The sequence below is a fragment of the Dasypus novemcinctus genome, chromosome 27 (assembly GCF_030445035.2).
Source record: "Dasypus novemcinctus isolate mDasNov1 chromosome 27, mDasNov1.1.hap2, whole genome shotgun sequence".
NCBI lineage: Eukaryota > Metazoa > Chordata > Mammalia > Cingulata > Dasypodidae > Dasypus > Dasypus novemcinctus.
The window spans coordinates 5,936,006-5,957,300 of NC_080699.1; the positions used below are offsets into that span (position 1 = coordinate 5,936,006).

At 39.6% G+C, this 21,295-nt stretch overlaps 1 protein-coding gene across 2 annotated transcripts in view; it reads left to right on the forward strand.

Annotated features, from left to right (window-relative positions):
* The window catches only part of CNTN5 (contactin 5), a 1,236,361-nt gene that overhangs the window by 872,263 nt on the left and 342,803 nt on the right, over nucleotides 1-21,295 (forward strand). For both annotated transcript variants that reach the window (XM_058289033.2, XM_058289032.1), the window contains exon 8: nucleotides 3,940-4,143. In XM_058289033.2, coding sequence (XP_058145016.1) covers nucleotides 3,940-4,143 — 204 coding nt within the window. The remainder of the gene's footprint in view (nucleotides 1-3,939; nucleotides 4,144-21,295) is intronic.

Below are 21,295 nucleotides of genomic sequence, written 5' to 3' on the forward strand. Positions count from 1 at the left end.
AATTAAATATAAAACTTGATCCCAAGTGGGCCTCTTCCTATAAGCAAATGTAAAGCATTCTCTGTGGATATCTCAAAGAGCAGTCCTGCTGGCTGAGACGGGGTGCTTACTGAAGAGTCATCCCAAGGCCTTCTAAAACATTTTTGTCTTAGCTAAATATATGATTAAAAAGGAATATTAGAAAACGTAAAAATCACAGTTGACCAACTAGTCTCTCAATATGCTCTTAAAATTAAAAATAGTTTTCAAAGTTGATATTTAATAAGTTAACATGTATTAAATTATTTCTAAGGGCCAGGCACAGTTGGTATGATACAGAGCAGTGTAAGAATCCACGCCTATGACACCAGAGTCACAGTTTACTATCTTCCTGAATTATTTTATAATCTTCAGAGTATGACATTGTACTGAAATATAGCTGATATGCTTGTTGTTTGATAGCATTGTTGTTTGATAGTGCAGCAAAGTTTGAAAAAGTTACTAAATAAATGCTAGTAGAAAATGGAAAAGCCTCATAGGAAAAAGTAAACACTGGTCTTAAAAGTAAAGATCTTTAGTTCAGTTCAATATTTTCATTTTTGGCACTGGTGGAATGTCCAATCTAAAATCATGTCAACATGCTTTTCTATTGTGTTACCATATCTACACTCTACCCCTGTTGGAATCATGAAATGCTTTCCTATGTGAAACTGAAACCTTAAAGATCTGAATAAGCATTTTGAGTCCCCAAATATTCATTTATCTGTAAAAACTGAAAAATGCCAATTTTCTGTAAATTCCTTTTACTTATTCTGAAAACATTTTACAAAATATTGATTCAACAAATAATAACAATGTAACAGAAATATTTCAAAGAATGGTAGCCTACAATTTAATTGATCATTACTTTATTCTCCCTATAATTTTAAGTAATACAAACCAAAAAATTGAGAAAACTCCAGAAAATCTGCTCTAAAAGAAATGGCAAAGGTATTAAAATCTCTGTGAGTGCTATATGAACCACAAATGAAACTTCCATTTTAATAACTAGAAGGATGTCGTTAAATGTGAGAAGTCCTTGAATTTAGAGTATAGTTGGGTAGTATGAGTAGTATTTCTGAATACTGAAGTATTTCAAATATAATCTATGGGCTTCCTTTGAATAAAACTGCATGGATGTTATTAATAAATTCTTAATAAAATGTCAAGTGGACTAAAAATTTGCAAGTGGGTAATTGTACACTTAATAGTTTGTTTTGTAAAATATTTGTTAAAATATTTGTGTGTTATGGTATATGTGTATTTATGAGCTAATGAAATATATTAGTGTAACATTGCAAAATTCTCAGTCATACACTATAACTATAATATATACAGTAAAAGTAATAAAAATTGGCTAAATTTTGCTTAGAATAAACATTCAACTCATCATTGAAATCCTCCTTGGAAGAGAGATCAAATAATATTTAAACACCTGTATTTATTCTAGTGTTTTTTATGCTTTTAAATGTTTTCAAAGTATTTAAATGGAACAATATAGAAGGTGCTCCTTCTATATTTCTGTATTTCTATATTTCTATAGAAAGTTAGGTGTGCCTAACTTTCTATAGCTAAGGGAAGGGAGAGGGAAACACAGAATTTTTCCCATATTTTATTAATGCTAATTAAGTATCAAGTTCTTCCCTATATTCTCTCATTTGAAGTCATATGTTGTCGGTAATAGCATTCCCATTTTATGAGTGAAAAAAAGTGAACCAGGAAGAGATTGAGTACTTGTTCAGTTTAAGTGGTCTCCAAATAGCCAAGTTAGGTCAATGGTTGTCTAAAGAACCTAAGCACAGATAGCAGTAAACCTGAGGCTGGGGACGAGTTTGGACAGAAGGAATAACAGCTGCGATAGTCATCGGTTGATTTATTGGATGCACCTGCCTAAGCTGCTGTCTGTGAAACTGCTTCTGGTCCATCTCAGGAGTTAGCCTATGACAACATCCTCAGCAGATGTTTAGTAACAATGTTCCTTTATTGACACATTGTGTTGGCTTTAGATTCAGTTCAGATGAACGATTAAATAGTAGTGATGATAGATTTGGGGATTTTCTATTCAAACTTGACTGATCCCCATGTAAAGTTTTGAAATTAGTTTCACTGACTTTCCATATGGGTGGACAATCTTCAAGCATATCCAAAAAAGCTGACCAAGCGCTGGGCCTCCCATGGGAAAAGAACAGATTGAGAGCCAGGAACTTATTTTAACAACCCCTGCTAGGTCTTAATAAAGAAAGAATGCCTGTAGCAGAGCTTTCCAGGCCTCACTGAGTATTAGAACCACCTGTTGAGCTGTTTAACCGCTCACTCAGATAACTTGTCCTACTAAATCAGGGGAGGTGGATACCTAGAATCTATATTTTCAACCATAACATGGGTAATTCTAACATCAAAGGAAATTTGAATGCCACTGGCATTCCCTCTACTTCCTCAGCTTCCATTCACTCAATTAATTCTGGGTTTGGTCCCATCCATCTAATAAAGTTGCCATCTAGTGATTTTCTAATTACCAATCTTACTGGGCCTTTTGCCTTCTTTGGCATTATTTAGCCTTCAAATAATCAAGCCACTTGGCTGCTGTGACTTGCCCTTTCTCCATTCCTCTTGAATCTCTCCAACAATTTCCCCTACCTAGTCTTTAAGTCTTTTCTTTTATCCTTATTTAGATGTTTATGCTTCCCGGAGAACTATCTTCTCATTGTACCTAATCTACCTATTAATTTCATTGACTTTTGTGGATTCAATTTTACCATTATATGGACAACTACCAAATTTAACCTTCACGGCAGATTTCCTTTCCTGCCTGCCACACAGCTCTACTGCTGCCTGCTGGACCTCCTTACCGGATTTGTCACATGCCCCACACTCAAAATGCCCTGAAAGTGAGCCAATTGTCTTTCTCCTTAAACCAGCCTTTTCCATGTATTTTTTCCAATACTTCATGTATTTTTTTCTTCTGAACTTCCTGTGCCATCTCAATCACCTAAGGGAGCTCTAAGGGTGTTCCTGAATTATTTGTCTTACCCTTGATATACACCTTGAGTTAATATCTTCTCATTACCATTTCACCACTACTGCCACCACCACTCCCATCCCAGTGCAAACCATTTGCAGCTATCATGGCTATTTTGAAAATAGCTTCTTAGATTCCTGCACATTATCCTCCCTGCTTTCCACTACTCCTTTATCTTCTTACTCTCTCTTCTCTATCCAGCAGTCAGAGAGATCTTTGAAAATGTAAATCCATATATTCCTCTCATCCTGTCACATTCTAGCTGTTACCATACTTTAATTTTCTTCAGGAATTTGTCACCAGTTGGCATGTACTTATTTGTTTGTGTAATTCTGTTTCTTCCCATGAAAATGAAAGCTCCATAAGAGCACAGACTTTTTTTTTTTTTTAATCTTAGAACAATGCCTGGGCTAAGTGACTGTCAACCAATACTTCTTGAATAAATGAATAAATCAATCTAACTCAGGTGTCACCTACTCCAGGAAACTTTTTGGCCAACAAAATTCTTGCATGCCCCATGCCATGCCTACATTACAAGAGAGTGTATATGTCTATCTCATTATTCCATATTGTTTCAAAGGTTTGGGTAAAAATTGCTCATTAGACTTTTCTTGGAGAATTGGAAATTGGCTCTCTTGTGTTTTTATTTTTAGTGCTATTGTATTGCCAAGCATATAAACACATTGCAGTTGAATGAATGAACGAAGGCTAAGTATCTGTAAGAAATATTTCAGATCTTCCTGTAATCGTTATGAATCATAACCCTTGCAACGTTATCTTTTAAATGCTACACGACATAGGTATCTGGACTTGCAATAGATCTAACATTTAGTAAAGGCTTTGTTGTTTGAGCTGTGTGTGTCAGTGAAACAATCTTTCATCTTTTTTTTTGGTATTTTCAGAGATCATCTATAGCTGGATATTTAACGAGTTCCCCTCCTTTGTGGCGGAAGACAGCCGGCGCTTCATTTCCCAGGAGACAGGCAACCTTTACATTTCTAAAGTCCAAACGTCAGATGTCGGCAGCTATATCTGCCTGGTGAAAAACACAGTGACCAACGCGCGAGTCCTGAGCCCGCCGACGCCGCTCACGCTACGGAATGACGGTAAGTTGCGTGCCCAGGCTCAAGTGGCCACACACCTCACATGGGTACAATTAAAATGCATCCATGTTTCGAAGCATTTGAACCAGTTCAAAGAAAAGCAAAAGGCAACTGCAGTATTTGGAAAGCTACATTTTTGGTCTGAGATTATGCATACCTTAGAATAAAAGTTTTCATTTTGGACGGTGATCCATGGATGAGAAATAGTCACCATAAGGCTACTTTAATGGCAAAATGGGAGTGAGACTCGAGCTGTAATGAAGACTCCACAGTTCTGTTCTTTGCTCTTTAGTGGCTCTATATAGCATATGTGTATGACATGCAAGCATTTATGCGTTCACTTTTCATTACATTTTTATTTTAGCTGCCTTCAAATTGAATGTTCAGCTTCTAATATTTCATGGTATAGCTTTAATTGTTATTATTACTTTTCCAATAACAGGAGCAGTTGGAACTTTAACTTTTAAGTGCAATTCAGGCAGAAGCGATGATTCTATAATTATACATATTGTCATCTATCTAAAGTATCTTCAGATTTAAACACCTCATTTGTAGTTATAGACATTCAGAGTTAAGCATTGCATTAAGAAGTCAAGTGCTATATTCCAGTTGATATATGATATGTGGCTTGCTCTGCCATGCAATAAAAAATCAATGAAGGCATTATTAAGAAGTGAGATTGAGAATGTTGATTGATTGTGAAGTTTTTTTTAAATTGTGTTTTAACTCTATTCTTTCATCTGCTTGTTATTAGAATATATATGTTTCTGACATATATGGCCAAAATCTGAATCACAGGGTTTGACTTATGAATTGGTTTCTCATTTTATGTATTTGGAGTTTATAGTTCATTACATTACAGTTAAAAAAAAAAAAAAGCCATGAGGTAGAAAGTACAAATGTCGTCTCCACTTTAAAGATGAGGAATCTAGTGTTAGAGAGGTCAAGGGACCTGCCAAGGTCGCAAAGCTCAGGAACGACATGGAAGAATTGGAGAGAAGCAAGAATGGAAGTGGGAAGACCAATTCTGGAGCTTCTCAAATTAACCAGCCAAAAAGTGAGGAGGGACTCAGTGAAGACAGTGGTAATAGCACAGGGGAATAGGGAACATGATTGGGATATTAAGGTAGAATTACGAGGATTTGATGGTTAATTAAATCTGGGGCCCTGGAGGAGGAAGTTAGCATATAAAACAATTTCAAGGCTTTGGCATATTTTCTTGAAAGGGTGATGAGTCTCTTCACGAGGAGAGAAAATACAGGAGTACAGAAAGAATGAGGGGTGAGTGAACATGATGAGTTTAGTTTCGTGTATGATCAGATAGTGTCCATGGAAAATCAATGTGGGAATATGCCGCAGGCATTACATGCAGCTAATATCTGTAAGGCAGGCCTGGGCTAGAGAAAGATATTTAAGACATCATTGCCTATCCCATCACTACAGGTGGAGTTATGAGTGTGTGCATTATGCCAACTTGAAGATTATGTAAGAAATGTCAATAGAGTGAGAAGAATAAAGAAAAACCAATATGCATTTTGCAATTTGTCTAACTATAAGCTTGGAATTGAGGTGATTCTCCATAAGCTATTTCCATAAAAATATGAGTGTTTTCTTATTAATTCTGTAGGAATTTAAACCCTCCTGGTCTGAAATAGCGTTTTGCTTCTGGCCAGTGGTCAGTTGGATTACACAGTTTGTTTATGTAGTAGTGTCTTACCTTTGGGTAGTGCCTTAGTTCAAGGAGGACTCTGTCTTCTTCTCATACAGCAGAACTCTTCCCACACATTGCACTGATTCTCACAAGGGAGAGGAGCACATGTATAAGGCAGAATCCAAAATATTGATTGTACCACCTTTAGAAGTGACCAGCACTCATGTGTAGCAGTCTCTCATGCTTCTTACATTTTGTGGCCCAGGTTTACCTTCTACCTTCTATGGTCAAACATTTGAACAAAATGGACAAACATTTCAAGAATAATCTTTTGCCATATTTAAACTCCCTTGCCCCTCTGTCTAATGCTCCTGTGGGGCAAAACCCCAGTCCCTGGGAACTCAGCTACCTCTTGCTCTGTGACTGCCTTGGGAATCTGAGAGCTAGATGAGAAAGTTACAGCAACAATACATTCACGAGCACCCCTTTCAAGTGCATCGGTGCCACTCAGTGTCGCTGAGTTCCTATGGATAGTTAATCTGCACCTCTGTCAAAGGTTATCTTTGCCCCACAACCACCACCTCACAAAAAATGTATAAGCTATAAAACTGCAGCTCCCTCATCATCTCCCTAACAAAAGAAAGTCAAAACTATATAATAGTCTTCCCACACTACTCTTCCCCCAACCTAGTCAATAGAGCTGCTCTTTCCTCCTTAGAACCAATGCCTCCATCCCTGGCCTTGGTTTTTTATCCCCTCTGACTTTTTCAGATTATTACACTATTAATCAGCATTCCTCTTATAATCAATATGGCACCAGTAAAGTAATACACATTTATTAGTCATCGTGTTAATAGAATCCCCTGCAGCCTCGCCCTTGTTAACAACTTCATAAACATCCATTTTTTCAACAAATGTTTATTTTTGAGCAGTTCTATATGAAAGATTCTAAAAATCAAATATAAAAAGGTTGAAGGTACCTATTATTTTAGAATTAACATTCAAGTTAAAAAAAAACACAACAAACGTGGGAGCATCTGCTAAATTTCAATTACATGATTCAGTGACAGTCTTATTTCGGATTTTAGCACCAAAGTTAGGAAACTCAAAATTCTGTCTATAAATTACCTAAGGTTATTGTCTCTTTAGTGTTCTTCATCTTTTACATCCATATGGAATGCATCTAATAGTGGATAAATACTGATGGGAAAAATACTTTCCATTCACCCCACCCCTCGCATTAAAGTCCACTCCCTAAAGTCAACCTTTTAACCTCATTTTATTTATTCATGCGGTTCTCAAATAGTGCTAGCAAATAGCTGTACTTCTTGGTTAATCAAGTTTAGAGAACTGTTGATTCCCAATAGAAGTACACATTTTCTTCTCTCCTGCCCTCCTTCTATTCTTACATATTAATTTCTTTTGATGCTAACCTTTCTAACTCTGGTAATGTCTTTAAGTTTCTGTTCTCTTAACCTTTAAAAATAATTCTCAACTTCCTATTTCATAAGATGAAGATATTTTTATCCCTATGTTTGCCTCTACCTTTTCTGTGCTCCTTTTGTGTCCTGCTTTTGTCTGCTATATATACTCGACATTCTCACCTACAAATACAACCAAATCTACACTTTCTCACAGGCTGATCATAAAAGTAGAAAATCAATAGATATTTGCAAGTTATTACTGTGTAATTATCTAGTATCCTATTCCATGTGTTAAGCCTTTTTCTAGATATGTATGCTTCAGTTACTGGACGTGTTTCTCATGATATCTGAAAACTTTGAATCAAAAATAACATTAAAGAAACTAAGGTTATGGTATACTTTGAATGTAATTTCTTTTAAAATTCTGCTATAAAAATGTTAAGAGTTTGAATTACAGTAGTGAGATATAAACTAAGTCATCAGAATGTGGATGGTATTAAAACCACTGGTATGGTTAAGGTAGACCATAGAAAGAGTATGAAACAGAAAGAGACCAAGCCTTGAGAAATGCGATTTAACTGGGGTAGTACACAGTGATAACCCTACCAAAAAAGAATACAAAGGGTAAACCAGAGTGATAACTGGAGAAAAGCTAGAGTGCGGCATCAGAGAAGCCAAGCGAAGTAAGTAGGCCAATGAGGAAGAGTGGACTTGATGTGGAATAGGAAGTGGAGCAGTAGGTACCACCGGGCTGGGACCGTCCCCGTTTTGAGACCCCACCAGAATGTGGCCATGTGCAAATGGTGGCAGTGAAGAAGGGCATCACTAACAGATGAGACAGTTTTATATATTTCTAGAAGAAAAAGAGAGGATTTGGCTTAAAGGACTAAACAGGTAGAGAAAACTGAAACCTGGGAGAAAGTTCAAGGGGTCTTGGGAGAGGGTTGAAGACCCTGTGCCCAGTGGAACTCTGAAGAAGCGCTGAAGCCAGAGGTCACTAAGGGTGGGGTAAGAAATGGGGCCCTCCCAACGGTGACTGAAGGCTGTACAAGGAGTACCTGTTCCAGGGGAATGCCAGAATCTTCCCCACTCCTGTGCAGGCTAAGAGTCTTCAAAAAGAGTCATGAGGTCATCAGAGGGGTCACGCTTATGCACACCTCAGCAGGACCCCAGAGAGAGCCAAAGTAGGTACAACCCTAGGTGCTTTTTCTCCTGAAGGCTACGGAGATCCACAGGGTATATGGTCATGGCAGATGGATTTGGAGTTCTGTGCCATGTCAGAGGGCCCTACTATGGAATTTGTGCTCCTGAGTGTGATAGAGCTGGACACAGATGTGACCTTCCTCCACATGCCTCTTCTGTCACTTTTACTGAACCTTTGGTTGGTGCTAGGGATGGTGCATATTCAGGGGTCTTGAATCTCTGGACTGCCCTTGTGCCAACTGGGCCCTGAGCCTCAGCAGAGTTGCAACTCCTACTCTCTGGTTCATTGGACTTACCCAGGTCAGCTAACAGGGAGGTGAGGATGGTCAACCACCACACCAGGGAATCAAGAGTGCCAACAACTGCAAGCAGAGAAATTGCATCCATCATCCATGTGGAATCTAAGCCCCCTCTTGATCCAGAGGTGGAGTGGACATCACCATCCCAGGGTCCACAGAATGGAGGAATAAAATATCAATTAGAGTGGACTTACTGATGATATTCTACTATAAAACTATTGTGACTAGAAATAGAAGAAATTGTAGCATTGAGGTGGAGAAAGTGACCACGATAGTTGCTGAGGGCAGGGAGAGGGAAGAAGAGATGTGATGTGGGGGCATTTTTGGGACTTTGAGTTTTCCTAAATGATATTGCAGGGTCAGATGCTTGACTTTACATATCCTGCCATAACCCACTGAATGTACTGGGGGAGTGTGTGAACTACAGCGTAAACTATCATCTATGTGGTGCAGCAGTGCTCCAAAATGTGTTCACTGAGTGTGATGAGTGTGCCACAATGATGGAGGAGGTTGTTGGTCATGGAAAGAGTGGGGTGAGGGGATGGGGGTATAGGGGAACCTCATATTTTTTAATGTAACATTTTTTGTGATGTATATATCTTCAAAAAAATACAATTTACAAAAATGATGGGGTGGGGGTGGGGAGTGGGGTATATGGGAACCTCTTATGTTTTTTATGTTTTTTAATGTAACGTTCTTTGTGATCTATTAATTTTAATTTAAAAAGTGTAAATAAATAAATAAATAAACTACAACAACAACAAAAAAAGACCAACTGGGCTTGCCTCTTAAGAATTTGAATAAACGTTCTGTGAATAGTTAAGGTTTTGCAGGTGAATGGTGGTACCGCAAGGCACAGCCTTCTCGCCTGGCATTTGCATACCCGCCCTCTGCCCTCACCTGGCTGCACAGCCTGACGCGCAGACCACCCGCCAAGCCCGGCCTGCGTCAGAGGGGCCGGTTCTACGCACGTCGTCAGTGGGAACCGCTGCCACCTCCCAGCTTCTCAGGCTTAACTCTCAGGTTCAATTCCACTTCCACAGCTACTGTGAAAAATTACCGAGCTCATTGAGTGGTTAGAGAAGTCACATCAGGATAATGTGTGAAAAAGCAGGCAAGAAACTCAAAAACAAAGGGAGGCACAGAAGAGCATGGAATCATTTTTAAGTCAGGAACCGCTTTCCTCTCATTATGTCATCTCTCCTCAAAGAATGTAATTGAAAAGCGTGGTTATAAGAATGGCATATTCCTGAGAATTTTCCCATGTAGGTGGCAACTATTACACACTTCTGAAAATAAAAATAGAATGATTGTGGATGAGTCTTTTTCCTGCACCACAGTCAGCTGAACTCCCACTGGGTGTTCAGAGCTCTTGGTGCAGGCAGGCATTGTAACTATAACGGGGTTGCTTCGAGCTTGACAAGCCCCCCCTGCAGGGGCTGGAATATCAAAATTATGTCTGATCTGCTGTGACCATAGAGTTAGCTATAAAAATCGCTTCAAGAACATTGTGCTTTTACATTTCTGTAAAAAAAAAAAAAAAATTTAGGTCTTTCTAAAAATAAGAGGGGCTATATGCATGAGCAAACTTCTTTCCAGTACAAGCTAAACGCGATTTAATAAACTTTCTATTGCAAAATGTGTTGTCTTAGCTTGGTTTCCCCTAAAGCAAAGCCTGAGTCGACACTGGCCTGTGGATGGTTTATTTATAACTTACCCCAGGGAGCAGGGGGAGGGAGAGGGTGGGAGCTGGGTGCTGAAACGGTGGCAAGGAGGGGCGCGCTCTCACGGTCACCACTTCTGTGGGGCGCCGAGCCCCGTGCTGGGGGGAAAGCCTTGAGAAGGAGCCCGGAGCTCCCCCCTCCCATTCCCAGAAGCTGGGGCTTCGCTTCCTGCATTTCCAAGTGTCCTCAGCTGCGAATGTGTGAAGCCGGTGCCTTCTGCCCAGCGCCGGCTCCTGCAGCCGTGGCAGGGGCCCCGATCTGGCCACAGCCTCGATTCTGAAACACAGATCATCGGGCAGATCATTTTCACAGGCTTAGCCCATTTGCTTGTAAAAAGGAACTCCGTTTGAATACTTTTATAAAATTCAAATACCCCGATAATGAGGATAGGTGTTTTTACATTTATACTGTCTACACGTTATCTATTCGTTCTGTAAATATTTCACACCCATTACCAGGTGGGTTCTGTGACAGGCAGAACAGATAAAGGTGTAAAACTCTTGAGGAGCTGACAAGTTAGTGACAAATATCATGATGCAGTGCTAAGGTAGCTAAATAGTCATGTTTAGGGAATTGCTATGGAAACACCTAACCGAGGTGACACATCAGAGAACACTTCCTGGAGGAGGTGATGTGTAAATTGGACTCCAAAGATAATTTGGCCTTAGGTCAAGTAAAGAAATGAGACTTGAGGATGCATCAAGTTCACGATCATAAAGGAGAGAGGGCATGATGTAAATGGGTGTGACTTGGCTTAGTATAACAAGAGCAATTGGCTATTTGGTATAACTCACAACAAGGACATAAGAGCTGAGAGTGGAAAGGAGCAAGGGCTCATGAAATACTTAGAAGGCATGCTGTTATAAAGCAGTGGTAAAATTTGGCGGATTTGCAGTGCATGAGGGACGTGATCAGGTTTTCATCTCCCGACACTGCCACGGTGGAAGTAATATCCTCAAGCGTTCACAAATGTGCATTGCACACCTACTATGTGCCAGGTATTTTGTGAGGTCCTGGTGATGTAAGAGAAAGCAAAACCAACATACCACTTGCCCTTGTGTGGTTTACTATCCCCTAAGAGGGAGAATATTACTCTAAATTCTGACAAATAGATTCTGTCTTTGTCCTCCACAGAACCTGAAATGTCGATAACATGCATACCGAATGTCACGTTAGAGACAAGACAACTCTAACTCCAAGAGCAGTTGTGACTAATACAGATTTTTGCTGATGGTTTGGAGGCAGATGAATGAGATGCTTGCATTCCACATAGCGCAGCAAAGACTGTTGAGCACCCTCTGAAGTCACATTTCTCTCGTGTCAAGCTGTCATTCTTAAGGCAGTTGCCATTTCCCCCCCCAGCACAGCCCTGCCTCTCTCCTCCAATCCTGTCTCCTTCAGGAGCGCGCCGGCTTTGTCTTGTACGTGTGGTGATTGTGTTCTTTTGTTTCTCCTGTCATTTGAGTTCTCAGCCCAATCGTGAAAACTTTTTTAAAAAACTTATTTTTATTCAACAGAAGCTTATGTTTAATTACTACATGTCTGGCACTGTTCTGAAGACTTTACAAGTATTAAAGTGAAAAGATGGGAGAATATAGACCAAGCAAATATTAACCCAAATAAGTTGAGGTTGTTGTATTAACATTACAGAAGCTAGACTTTTAGATTGTAAGTGCGTTTCTGGGGAAGGAGGGGATCGCTGCGTTCTGACGATAGGCTCCGGTTCCTGGGAAGATAGGACACAGCTACACGCGTTGTTGCTCCAGTGTTGGCCAGCTTGTTACTATGAGGGGATTTTGTAGAGGGGATTTGCATTTATAATCAGTTGATTACATATATAATCAGAAAATTGGGAAAGGCCCAACGGATAGGGCGTCCGTCTACCACATGGGAGGTCCGTGGTTCAAACCCCGGGCCTCCTTGACCCGTGTGGAGCTGGCCATGCGCAGTGCTGATGCGCGCAAGGAGTGCCCTGCCACGCAGGGGTGTCCCCCGCGTGGGGGAGCCCCACGCGCAAGGAGTGCACCCCGTAAGGAGAGCTGCCCAGCGCAAAAGAAAGTTCAACCTGCCCAGGAGTGGTGCTGCACACAGAGAGAGCTGACGCAGCAAGATGATGCAACAAAAAGAGACACAGATTCCCATGCAGCTGACAAGAATAGAAGCGGACACAGAAGGACACACAGCGAATGGACACAGAGAGCAGACAATGGGGGAGGAGGGAAAGGGGAGAGAAAGAAATAAAAATAAATCTTTTTAAAAAATTGCATCTACATTCAACAAAGAAGATTGCTGTCAGTACTGGGAGCTGAGACAGCACGGCTCTGTGAGACCTCCAATTACGGGCTGTCTGAAAAGCCAGAACGGAGGACTTCAGAAGTCAGAAGAAAAATTTATCTCAAATTCAGCATTAGTCCTTGTTAAAATGTCCAGCTTGGGAAATTTGAACTAAATACTTCAGCAACACCTTTATTGGAGTTTCCAGCCTGTGACTAGATCAACAGAATTTGAATGTGCCATGACCTGGAGTTGCATAAACCAATTCCTTTTTTTTTTCTCCCTTTATTAGAGAAGTTGTGGGTTTACAAAACAATAACACATAAAATACAGGATTCCCATAACCAACCTATAGTTAATATCTTACATTGGTGCAGAATATTTGTTACAGTTGATGAAAGCACATTTTTATAATTGCACTCTTAACCAAAGTCCATGGTTTAATAGGGTTCACTGTGTAGCACAGTTCCATGGATTTTTTTTTACTTTAATTTTTACTCTGTTACCATGTCCACAAACAAATATTTCCCCTTTAACCACATTCAGATGTATATTTCAGTGCTGCCAATGATGTTCAAAATGTTGTGCTACCATCGCCACCATCCATTACCAAAGCATCTTCATTATTCCAAATAGGAACCCTGTACTTTTTAAACATTAACTTTTTCTGGCAACCTATATTCTAGATTCTGACGCTAGGGGTTTGCTTAATCTGATTATTTTATATCAGTGAGATCATACAATATTAGTCCTTTTGTGTCTGGCTTCTTTCACTCTACAAGATGTCATCAAGGCTCATCCATGTTGTCACATGTATCAGAATGTCATTCCTTTTTACAGCTGAATAATATACCATTGTACATGCGTGCTACATTTTGTTTATACTTTCATTGGTTGTTTCCATCTTTTGGTAGTTGTGAATAATACTGCTATGAGCATCTGTGTGTATTGATGGACTTCTGTGGTGGTTTTGTGCTGTATGTACCCAAGAAAAACATGTTCTTAAAGTTAATCCATTCCTGTGGGTGTGAGCCCATTATAAGTAGGAGTTGGTTTTTTTTAAGATTTATTTTTTATTTATTTCTCTCCCTTTCCCCCCCACCCCAGTTGTCTGCTCTCTGTGTCCATTCACCATGTGTTCTTCTGTGTCCGCTTGCATTTTTGTCAGTGGCACTGGAAATCTGTGTCTTTTTTTGTTGTGTCATCTTGCTGCATCAGCTCTCCGTGTGTGCAGTGCCACTCCTGGGCAGGTTGCGCGTTTTTCACGCAGGGCGGCTCTCCTTACGGGACGCGCTCCTTGCACTTGGGGCTCCTGTATGTGGGGGACACCCCTGCGTGGTACGGCACTCCTTGCGTGCATCAGCACGTGGGCCAACTAACCACACGGGTCAGGAGGCCTGGGGTTTGAACCCTGGACCTCCCATGTGGTAGGAGGATGCTCTATTCATTGAGTGGAATCTGCTTCCCAAGTAGGAGCTTTTGATGAGGCCACTTCAGTTAAGGTGGATCCTCTTACTGCAGTCCTCCATAAACAGAACGAATACTGAGAGAGAGAAAACCACAGAAGCAAGAAGCTGAAAACAAGGAAATCCAGAAAAGAAGGGAGAAACCAGCAGACCCTGCCATGTGCCTTGCCTTGTGACAGAAGGGCCAAGGATCACCGGCAGATGGTCTTCAGGAAGAAAGCATCACTTTGATGATTGCTGCCTTGATCACGCCATGATTTGGACATTTTTCTGGTCTCAAAACCATGAGTGGATAAATTCCCATTGTTTAACCTGACCCATCCCATGGTATTTGCTTAGAGCAGCCAAGGAAACTAAAGCAGCCTCTATTTAAAATGAACTACCAGGCCAAGTCATCAGTTGAATATATGTACATTCTCATGAGTTTATTTGAGCATGTTTACTTTTAAGGTAAGAATTTTATCCACAAGGAAATTATGCACAAAATTACTTAGTTATGTAATCAATGAATTGACCCCTTTAATTTACTACTAAGGAACAGAAGTCATGGGCATCCTATAACAATGTATCAATACGGTATGACCTTGAAGATGGTGGTGGGCTAATGGCCCCCTCAGATGTCCACATCCTAATTCCCCGTGACTGTGAGTGTTAGCTAATATGGTAAAGTACCCTGCAGATGTGAGGAAATCAAGGATCTGGATTATTTTGGTACACCCTAAATGTAATCACGAGTGTCCTTATAAGATGGAGGAGGAGGGAGATTTGATTGCAGAAGAGAAGATGGCAATGTGGTGCCTGCAGCAGTAATTGAAGTGATGTACTTCAAAGATGCAGGAAGAGGCCAAGAGCCAAGGAAGTGCTACAGAAGCTGGACAAGGCAAGGAAATGGACTTCCCTAGAAACCCCAGAGGAGGGCGGCCCTGCCGACACTGATTTCAACTAGGAAAGCTGATTTCAGACTTCTGACTTGCAGAACTGTGAGAGTATAAATGTGGGTAGTTGTAAGTCACCAGATTTGTGATGATTTGTTGTAGCAGCCATATGGAACTAGCAGAAAGACCGAACAGAAATATGGGATTACATTTTTCTTGTGGAATTTCCATGTTTTTCCAGTCGTGTGTAGGAGCAGGCTTGTACCTCTTTGGAAAAATTGATGCTGCGCATCTCTTCTCACGTTGGTAGCTTGAACTCTGCCATGATGGGAGTATTGACACCATAGAAAGCAGCATGGATGCGTGTCTGGGCTCCCCCTGCCCATCCCAGGGTCCTGTATAAAGCAGCACCCCACTGGCTGTTCACCACCTAAGATCACATCATTACTGAATCAGAAATAACAATACTTGCTAGACTAACATAAATGTAAATGTACTACATTTCACCCCAGTCCTCTCTGCTTGCTTTGCCCCATTCAAAGCACAGATAAAATGGACTTCTCTTTCCAGTCCCTAAGATTTGGCTTGATACTCAACAGTGAGATATAGCAAGGTCAGTTTCATTTCATGATCAATCTACTTATCACCTTGGCCTTGGGTATTCTAAAATATTTTTTATTTTCTACTCCCAGTGCTACTCTTTGGGTACCAAATGTCCTACCCTAAATTCAGATTTTTTCTTCTTCTAATGTTTGTTCAGAATTTTCTATTTATGGGTAGTTTCCAGGGACTTGGAAAGCTTGGGACAAAAACACTACTTTCAGAATATTCTGGGATATTAATCTATGCTAAGGAAGCTGAATAATATTAAGGCTTTATGTCAAATGCTACAGAAATCTAGAAATGTATTTGCTTTTTATTAATCTTTTATTTATTCTGCTGTATGTCCCTGTGGAAAGCTTATCATCTTGATATGAAACAAATTAAATAAAAACATCAAGAAATCATTGTATAGTTTCTGAATAAAATGAATTTCTCATTTGCTCAGTTGTCCTTGACAATCAGTAATTCCATACAATTGAATTTCTACTAGAGCAAACTTATAAAAACAATTTAAATTCTATCTATGAAGGTCAGAAATTTTATCAAGAAAAACAATGTGTATTTCATTAACTCTGACTTAAAAACTTTGAAGAATTATTTAGCAAGTGCTTTAGAAATAATAAGATAAATTTGATAAATATATATGTAACCTAGTTTTTTTGACTGCTTTCCTACATGAGAACTTGTCATTTGTAATTCAGAAAATAAAATCATAAAGGATGTAAACTTTTGATAAGTGATATTATATAGTGAATATAAGAAAACAAGGTGAACTTTGAGTTGGTTTTAGAAAAGTGGAAACTACACTTTGAGTCATATTAATCTGGCTTCCTTTTCATACTACTTGAGAAACTATACGCACTGCCTTCGCTCTTACTCATCTAGCCGTATAATAATCTGCAATACGGTGTCACACCTCAGCACCCTCTCAAAATGTTTCTCAAATTATTCAGGTGTCTGCTGATCAAAAGGATCATCTCTTACTCAGCCTTCATCATTCTTGACCTCATTGCAATCCATGTTCAAACCTGAAAAATTTTTTTTTTACTTACCTGGCAGTATACTCTCCCAAACTCCTTCATCTCTTTCACTGTGTCTTCTCAATCTACTCCCTAAAGCAATCAGTTCATTTATCTGTCCATCTTTGTATCCACCCACCTAATTTTATGATTTGTTTACACTCAGCTTTGTTCCAGAAAGGATTTAAGGAGGCTGAGTTCCTAAATGTAGATGCTCCTCAAAGATTCTACTCTTGATCTTCATCTATGTTTCTGAATATTTTTCTTCAGTGGGCTCTTCCATTTCTGTGTTTCCAATGTAGAACGTCCCTATAACCTAACTTCTCTAGCTGATATTGTGTTGATATTGGCATCACGTTACTCCTACTCATTCAATGTAAATAGTTCTGGGCCACTAGTATCCTAATCTCATAGCTCACGTTTTCAGTAGGCTCAGCAAGCCCTGTGAATTCTACCTCCACAGTGCCATTCTCATCCATCCTCTTCTTTCAGTTCCTAATATCATCACTCATCTACCACTGGCCCACATCAGCGCCTTCAACAGGCCTTTTCTACAATTCACATGAGGTGAGCAGCAGTTTCTATTCAAAACTCACTCCCCAAAGTATTGCTACATTTTAGTGGTAAAAGAGAGAGGCTGCAGGTGTAACGCCAGCAAACAACTTATAACACCGCCAATCAAGAAAACTTGCAGAAAAACAAGTTCATGAGTGTCACATCACAGCAGAGATTCAAACTTGAATCTAAGTAGATGAATTTTCTTTAAATTAAATCAGCCACAAACTTGGGTTTGATTTACCACCCACTTCACCTTGGATAAAATACTTAACCTGCCTGTGCCTCAGTTTATTCCTCTGACAAGGCAATAGCATTAATCTTTGTCTCCTAGGATTATTGTGAGCATTAACTATGACAGTATATGCAAAGCACTTAGAAGAGTACCTGTTACAGACTAACCCTGAGTGAAGGTAGCTATTAATGCAGATTTATGACACACTTCTCACTGCATTCCACTAGTGAGTCATTATAGTTAGAAAATACTGTCCAAGGCTATTACTGTTAGTGTAGTGTTTATTGTTGCTTACTGCGTGAATTCATACCCCTCGGTCTAGAATTGATGTTTTAGTAGAGGTGAAATGGGCGTTGTCTGGTAGCATTGGGAGGAGCTTTAATATGCCATCACTAATCTTCCATCATTCTCCCTTCCCAACCTGCTCCAGAATTTTCTGATCTCAATCTTTTGTTCTGTTCTCTCTTAACTCCTAGCTCTGAGTCTGTGAGTGACTTACCTAACTTCAAACCAAGAGTTACAATGAACAGAAACGAATTTTTCCATATCACCATATAATTTGGATTTTATTTTAAAAGCATTCTTTTATGTTTGACCAGATTGAAGTTCATCTGTCAATTTTTACCATATCCTCCCACATAGCCTTGTAATGTCTTCATTCCAATTATACTGCTACCTAGTAGGGCTAAGTTTCTCCTGAAAATCTGGAATTTTATTGACTTCTTGCATGTTAGATATTTTAGAAAATAATCAACAAATGCCAGCTCCACTTCAGCCTCTGCAGACTCTTCCATTTTGCCAACACATTGCTACCTATACCTCGGGTTTTCACCAGCTATGATGAAATATTTTCCCTCCATATTATTTCAATTTGATTGATTTAATTAAATTCAATCTATTTAAAACTAACAATAATGAAACTTTTCAGAAGCTTTTGGGAGTCTACATAAATTACATCCAATAGGTCAGCATTTAATAGATTGAGCCCCAAAATTTGCATCAGAATAATGTAGGGTGCTTGTAAAATGGAAATACAGGTTGTATTAAGATATGTCCAATAAGACTGTCTAGAGCTGTATGTAGAAACTAGCACTTTTAACCTGCAGAAATATGAAGTGAACAAATCGTCAAAAAGCCTGTCTCTGCGGGGATGGTGAAGCAGCATCCCTCTCCTGTCTGTAAGGACTAGACATAACCGAATCCAAATTCGTTCTCTCTCCTCAACGGGCAGGACCCCTTCGTCTCCCCAATTCAGTGAGTCATCAAGATCTCCCAGAACCACTCAGCTAGAAAGTGGTGGAGATCCGCTAAGAGTGCTTCTCAGCCTCTGCAGGTGGAGGCCTTCAGGAATTTTCCAGCAGGATAAAGTTCTAGACACCCCCTCTCCCTTGGCAGTCTCAGGCGTACCCGCGCCATCAAGCGCACCATCTGGACTGCATTAGCACAGCTGTCCTGTTGCTGGGATTTCCGAGAGAGTACTGGGAGAGAGACACAGGCAATGATGTGCACTCAAGTTGTGTTCACCTTCTAAATCCCAGGAATCTGAATTTTTCACAAGCATTTTCCAGATATTTCATCAGTTCAATTTGAGAAACACTGCATTTATCATTACTTGTTAGGTGTGTTTGTCGGGATAATATTACACACCTCTACACACTTTTAAACTCTTACTCATACACAAGGTTTCCAAACAAGAGGGAAAGGTTACAACAATTGTTGGAGGTAGCCTTGCTAAAAATACAGATTCCTGGATCTTGCTCCTACATGTTAATATTCTGATTCAGTAGTCCAAAATGGAAATTAGAGGTATTTTATTTCTTTATTAAAGATTTTATGGGTTTCCAGAACAATCATGCATAAAATTCAGGATTTTCATACACCACCACACCAACAGCATCTTGCATTGGCATGGAACATTAGTAACAATTGATGACTGGATATTTTGATAATTGTACTATTAATAAAAGTCCCTGCTTTAGCTTAGTGTTCACTGTGTGGTGTAGTTCCATGGATTGTTTTTAATTTGGTGCAAAAGGAATTGCGGTTTTGGACTGGATTTAAATCATTATAACTAGGCTCAAACACATCTTTATTAATCAAAATAGGAACCATTACAATCAATACATTTTTGCCAATGAGAAATAAATTTGCTTATTCCTGTAGCATAAGAATCCATGCTTCAGGATACAACAAACTCTTGGAAAGTATTTTCTGCATCCTGCTGGTTGCGGAAGTGTTTTCCTTGCAAAAAGTTGTCGAGATGGCTTGAAGAGGTGGTAGTCGGTTGGCAAGAGATCAGGTGACTGTGCAAATAAGGCAAAACTTCATAGCCCAATTCGTTCAACTTCTGAAGCACTGATTGTGTGACATTTGGTCAGGCATTGTCGTGGAGAAGAATTGGGCCCTTTCTGTTGACCAATGCCAGCTGCAGTCATCGCAGTTTTCGGTGCAGCTCATAAATTTGCTGAGCATACTTCTCAGATATAACGGTTTCGCCAGGATTCAGAAAGCAGAAGTGGATCAGACCGGCAGCAGACCACCAAACAGTGACCGTGACCTTTCTTTGGTGCAAGTTTGGCTTTGGAGCTTCTTCTAGGTCCAACCACTAAGCTGGTCATCTCTGGTTGTCATATAAAAAACACTTTTCATTGCATGTCACAATCTGATCAAGAAATGGTCCGTTGTTGTTATGTAGAATAAAAGAAGATGGCATTTCAAAATGACGATTTTTTTGATTTTTGGTCAGCTCATGAGACACCCACTTATTGAGCTTTTTCACCTTTCCAGTTTGTTTCAAATGCCGAATGACCATAGAACGGTCGATGTTGAGTTCTTTGGCAACTTCTCATGTAGTCTAAGAGGACTGGCTTCAGTGATTGCTCTCCATAGGTCGTTGTCAACTTCCGATGGCCGGCTCCTCATCTTCAAGGCTCTCACCTCCTTTGCAAAACTTCTTGAACCACCACTGCACTGTATCTTAGTTATCAGTTCCTGGCCAAATGTGTTGTTGAAGTTGCGAGTTGTCTCTGCTGCCTTATGACCCATTTTGAATTCAAATAAGAAAATCGCTCAAACTTGCTTTTTGTCTAACATCATTTCCGTATTTCTAAAATAAATATAAAATAAACAGCAAGTATTAAGTCATTAGCAAAAAAACATAAAGTGAGAAGTGCACATTAAAATGATGCATAAGTACATTTAATTAAGAGTGTATGCCAATATCAAACAGCACATTTCAACAAAGCAAAACCGCAGTTACTTTTGCACCAATCTAATATTTGTTTTATTGTGTTTATTAACTTCCTGAGGAGCTGCCAAACTGTCTTCCACAGCAGCTGCACCATTTTACATTGCCACCAGCAATATGTGTTCCTGTTTCTCTGCATCCTCTCCAAAACTTCTTATTTTTTGTTTCTTTAGAAGCAGCCATTCTATTGAGTATGAAATGGAATCTAATTGTGGTTTGATTTGCATTCCCCTGATGGCTAATGGAATTGAGCATCTTTTCATGTGTTTTGGGGCCATTCATATATCTTCTTTAAAGACATGTCTATTTAAGTCTTCGCCTACTTTTAATCGGGTTGTTTGTCTCTTTATTAAGTTGAAGGATTTCTTTATGTTTTCTGGATATGAATCTTTTATTGTATAGTGGTTCCCAAACATTTTCTCCCATTGTATAGATTGTCATTTTACTTTCATAATAATGTCCTTTGAGGAAAAAGTTTCTCATTTTCATGAGGTCCCATTTATCCATTTTTTATTTTGTTTGTGCTTTGGGTGTAAAGTCCAAGAAACCATTCTCAACACACAGTCCTGAAGATGCTTTC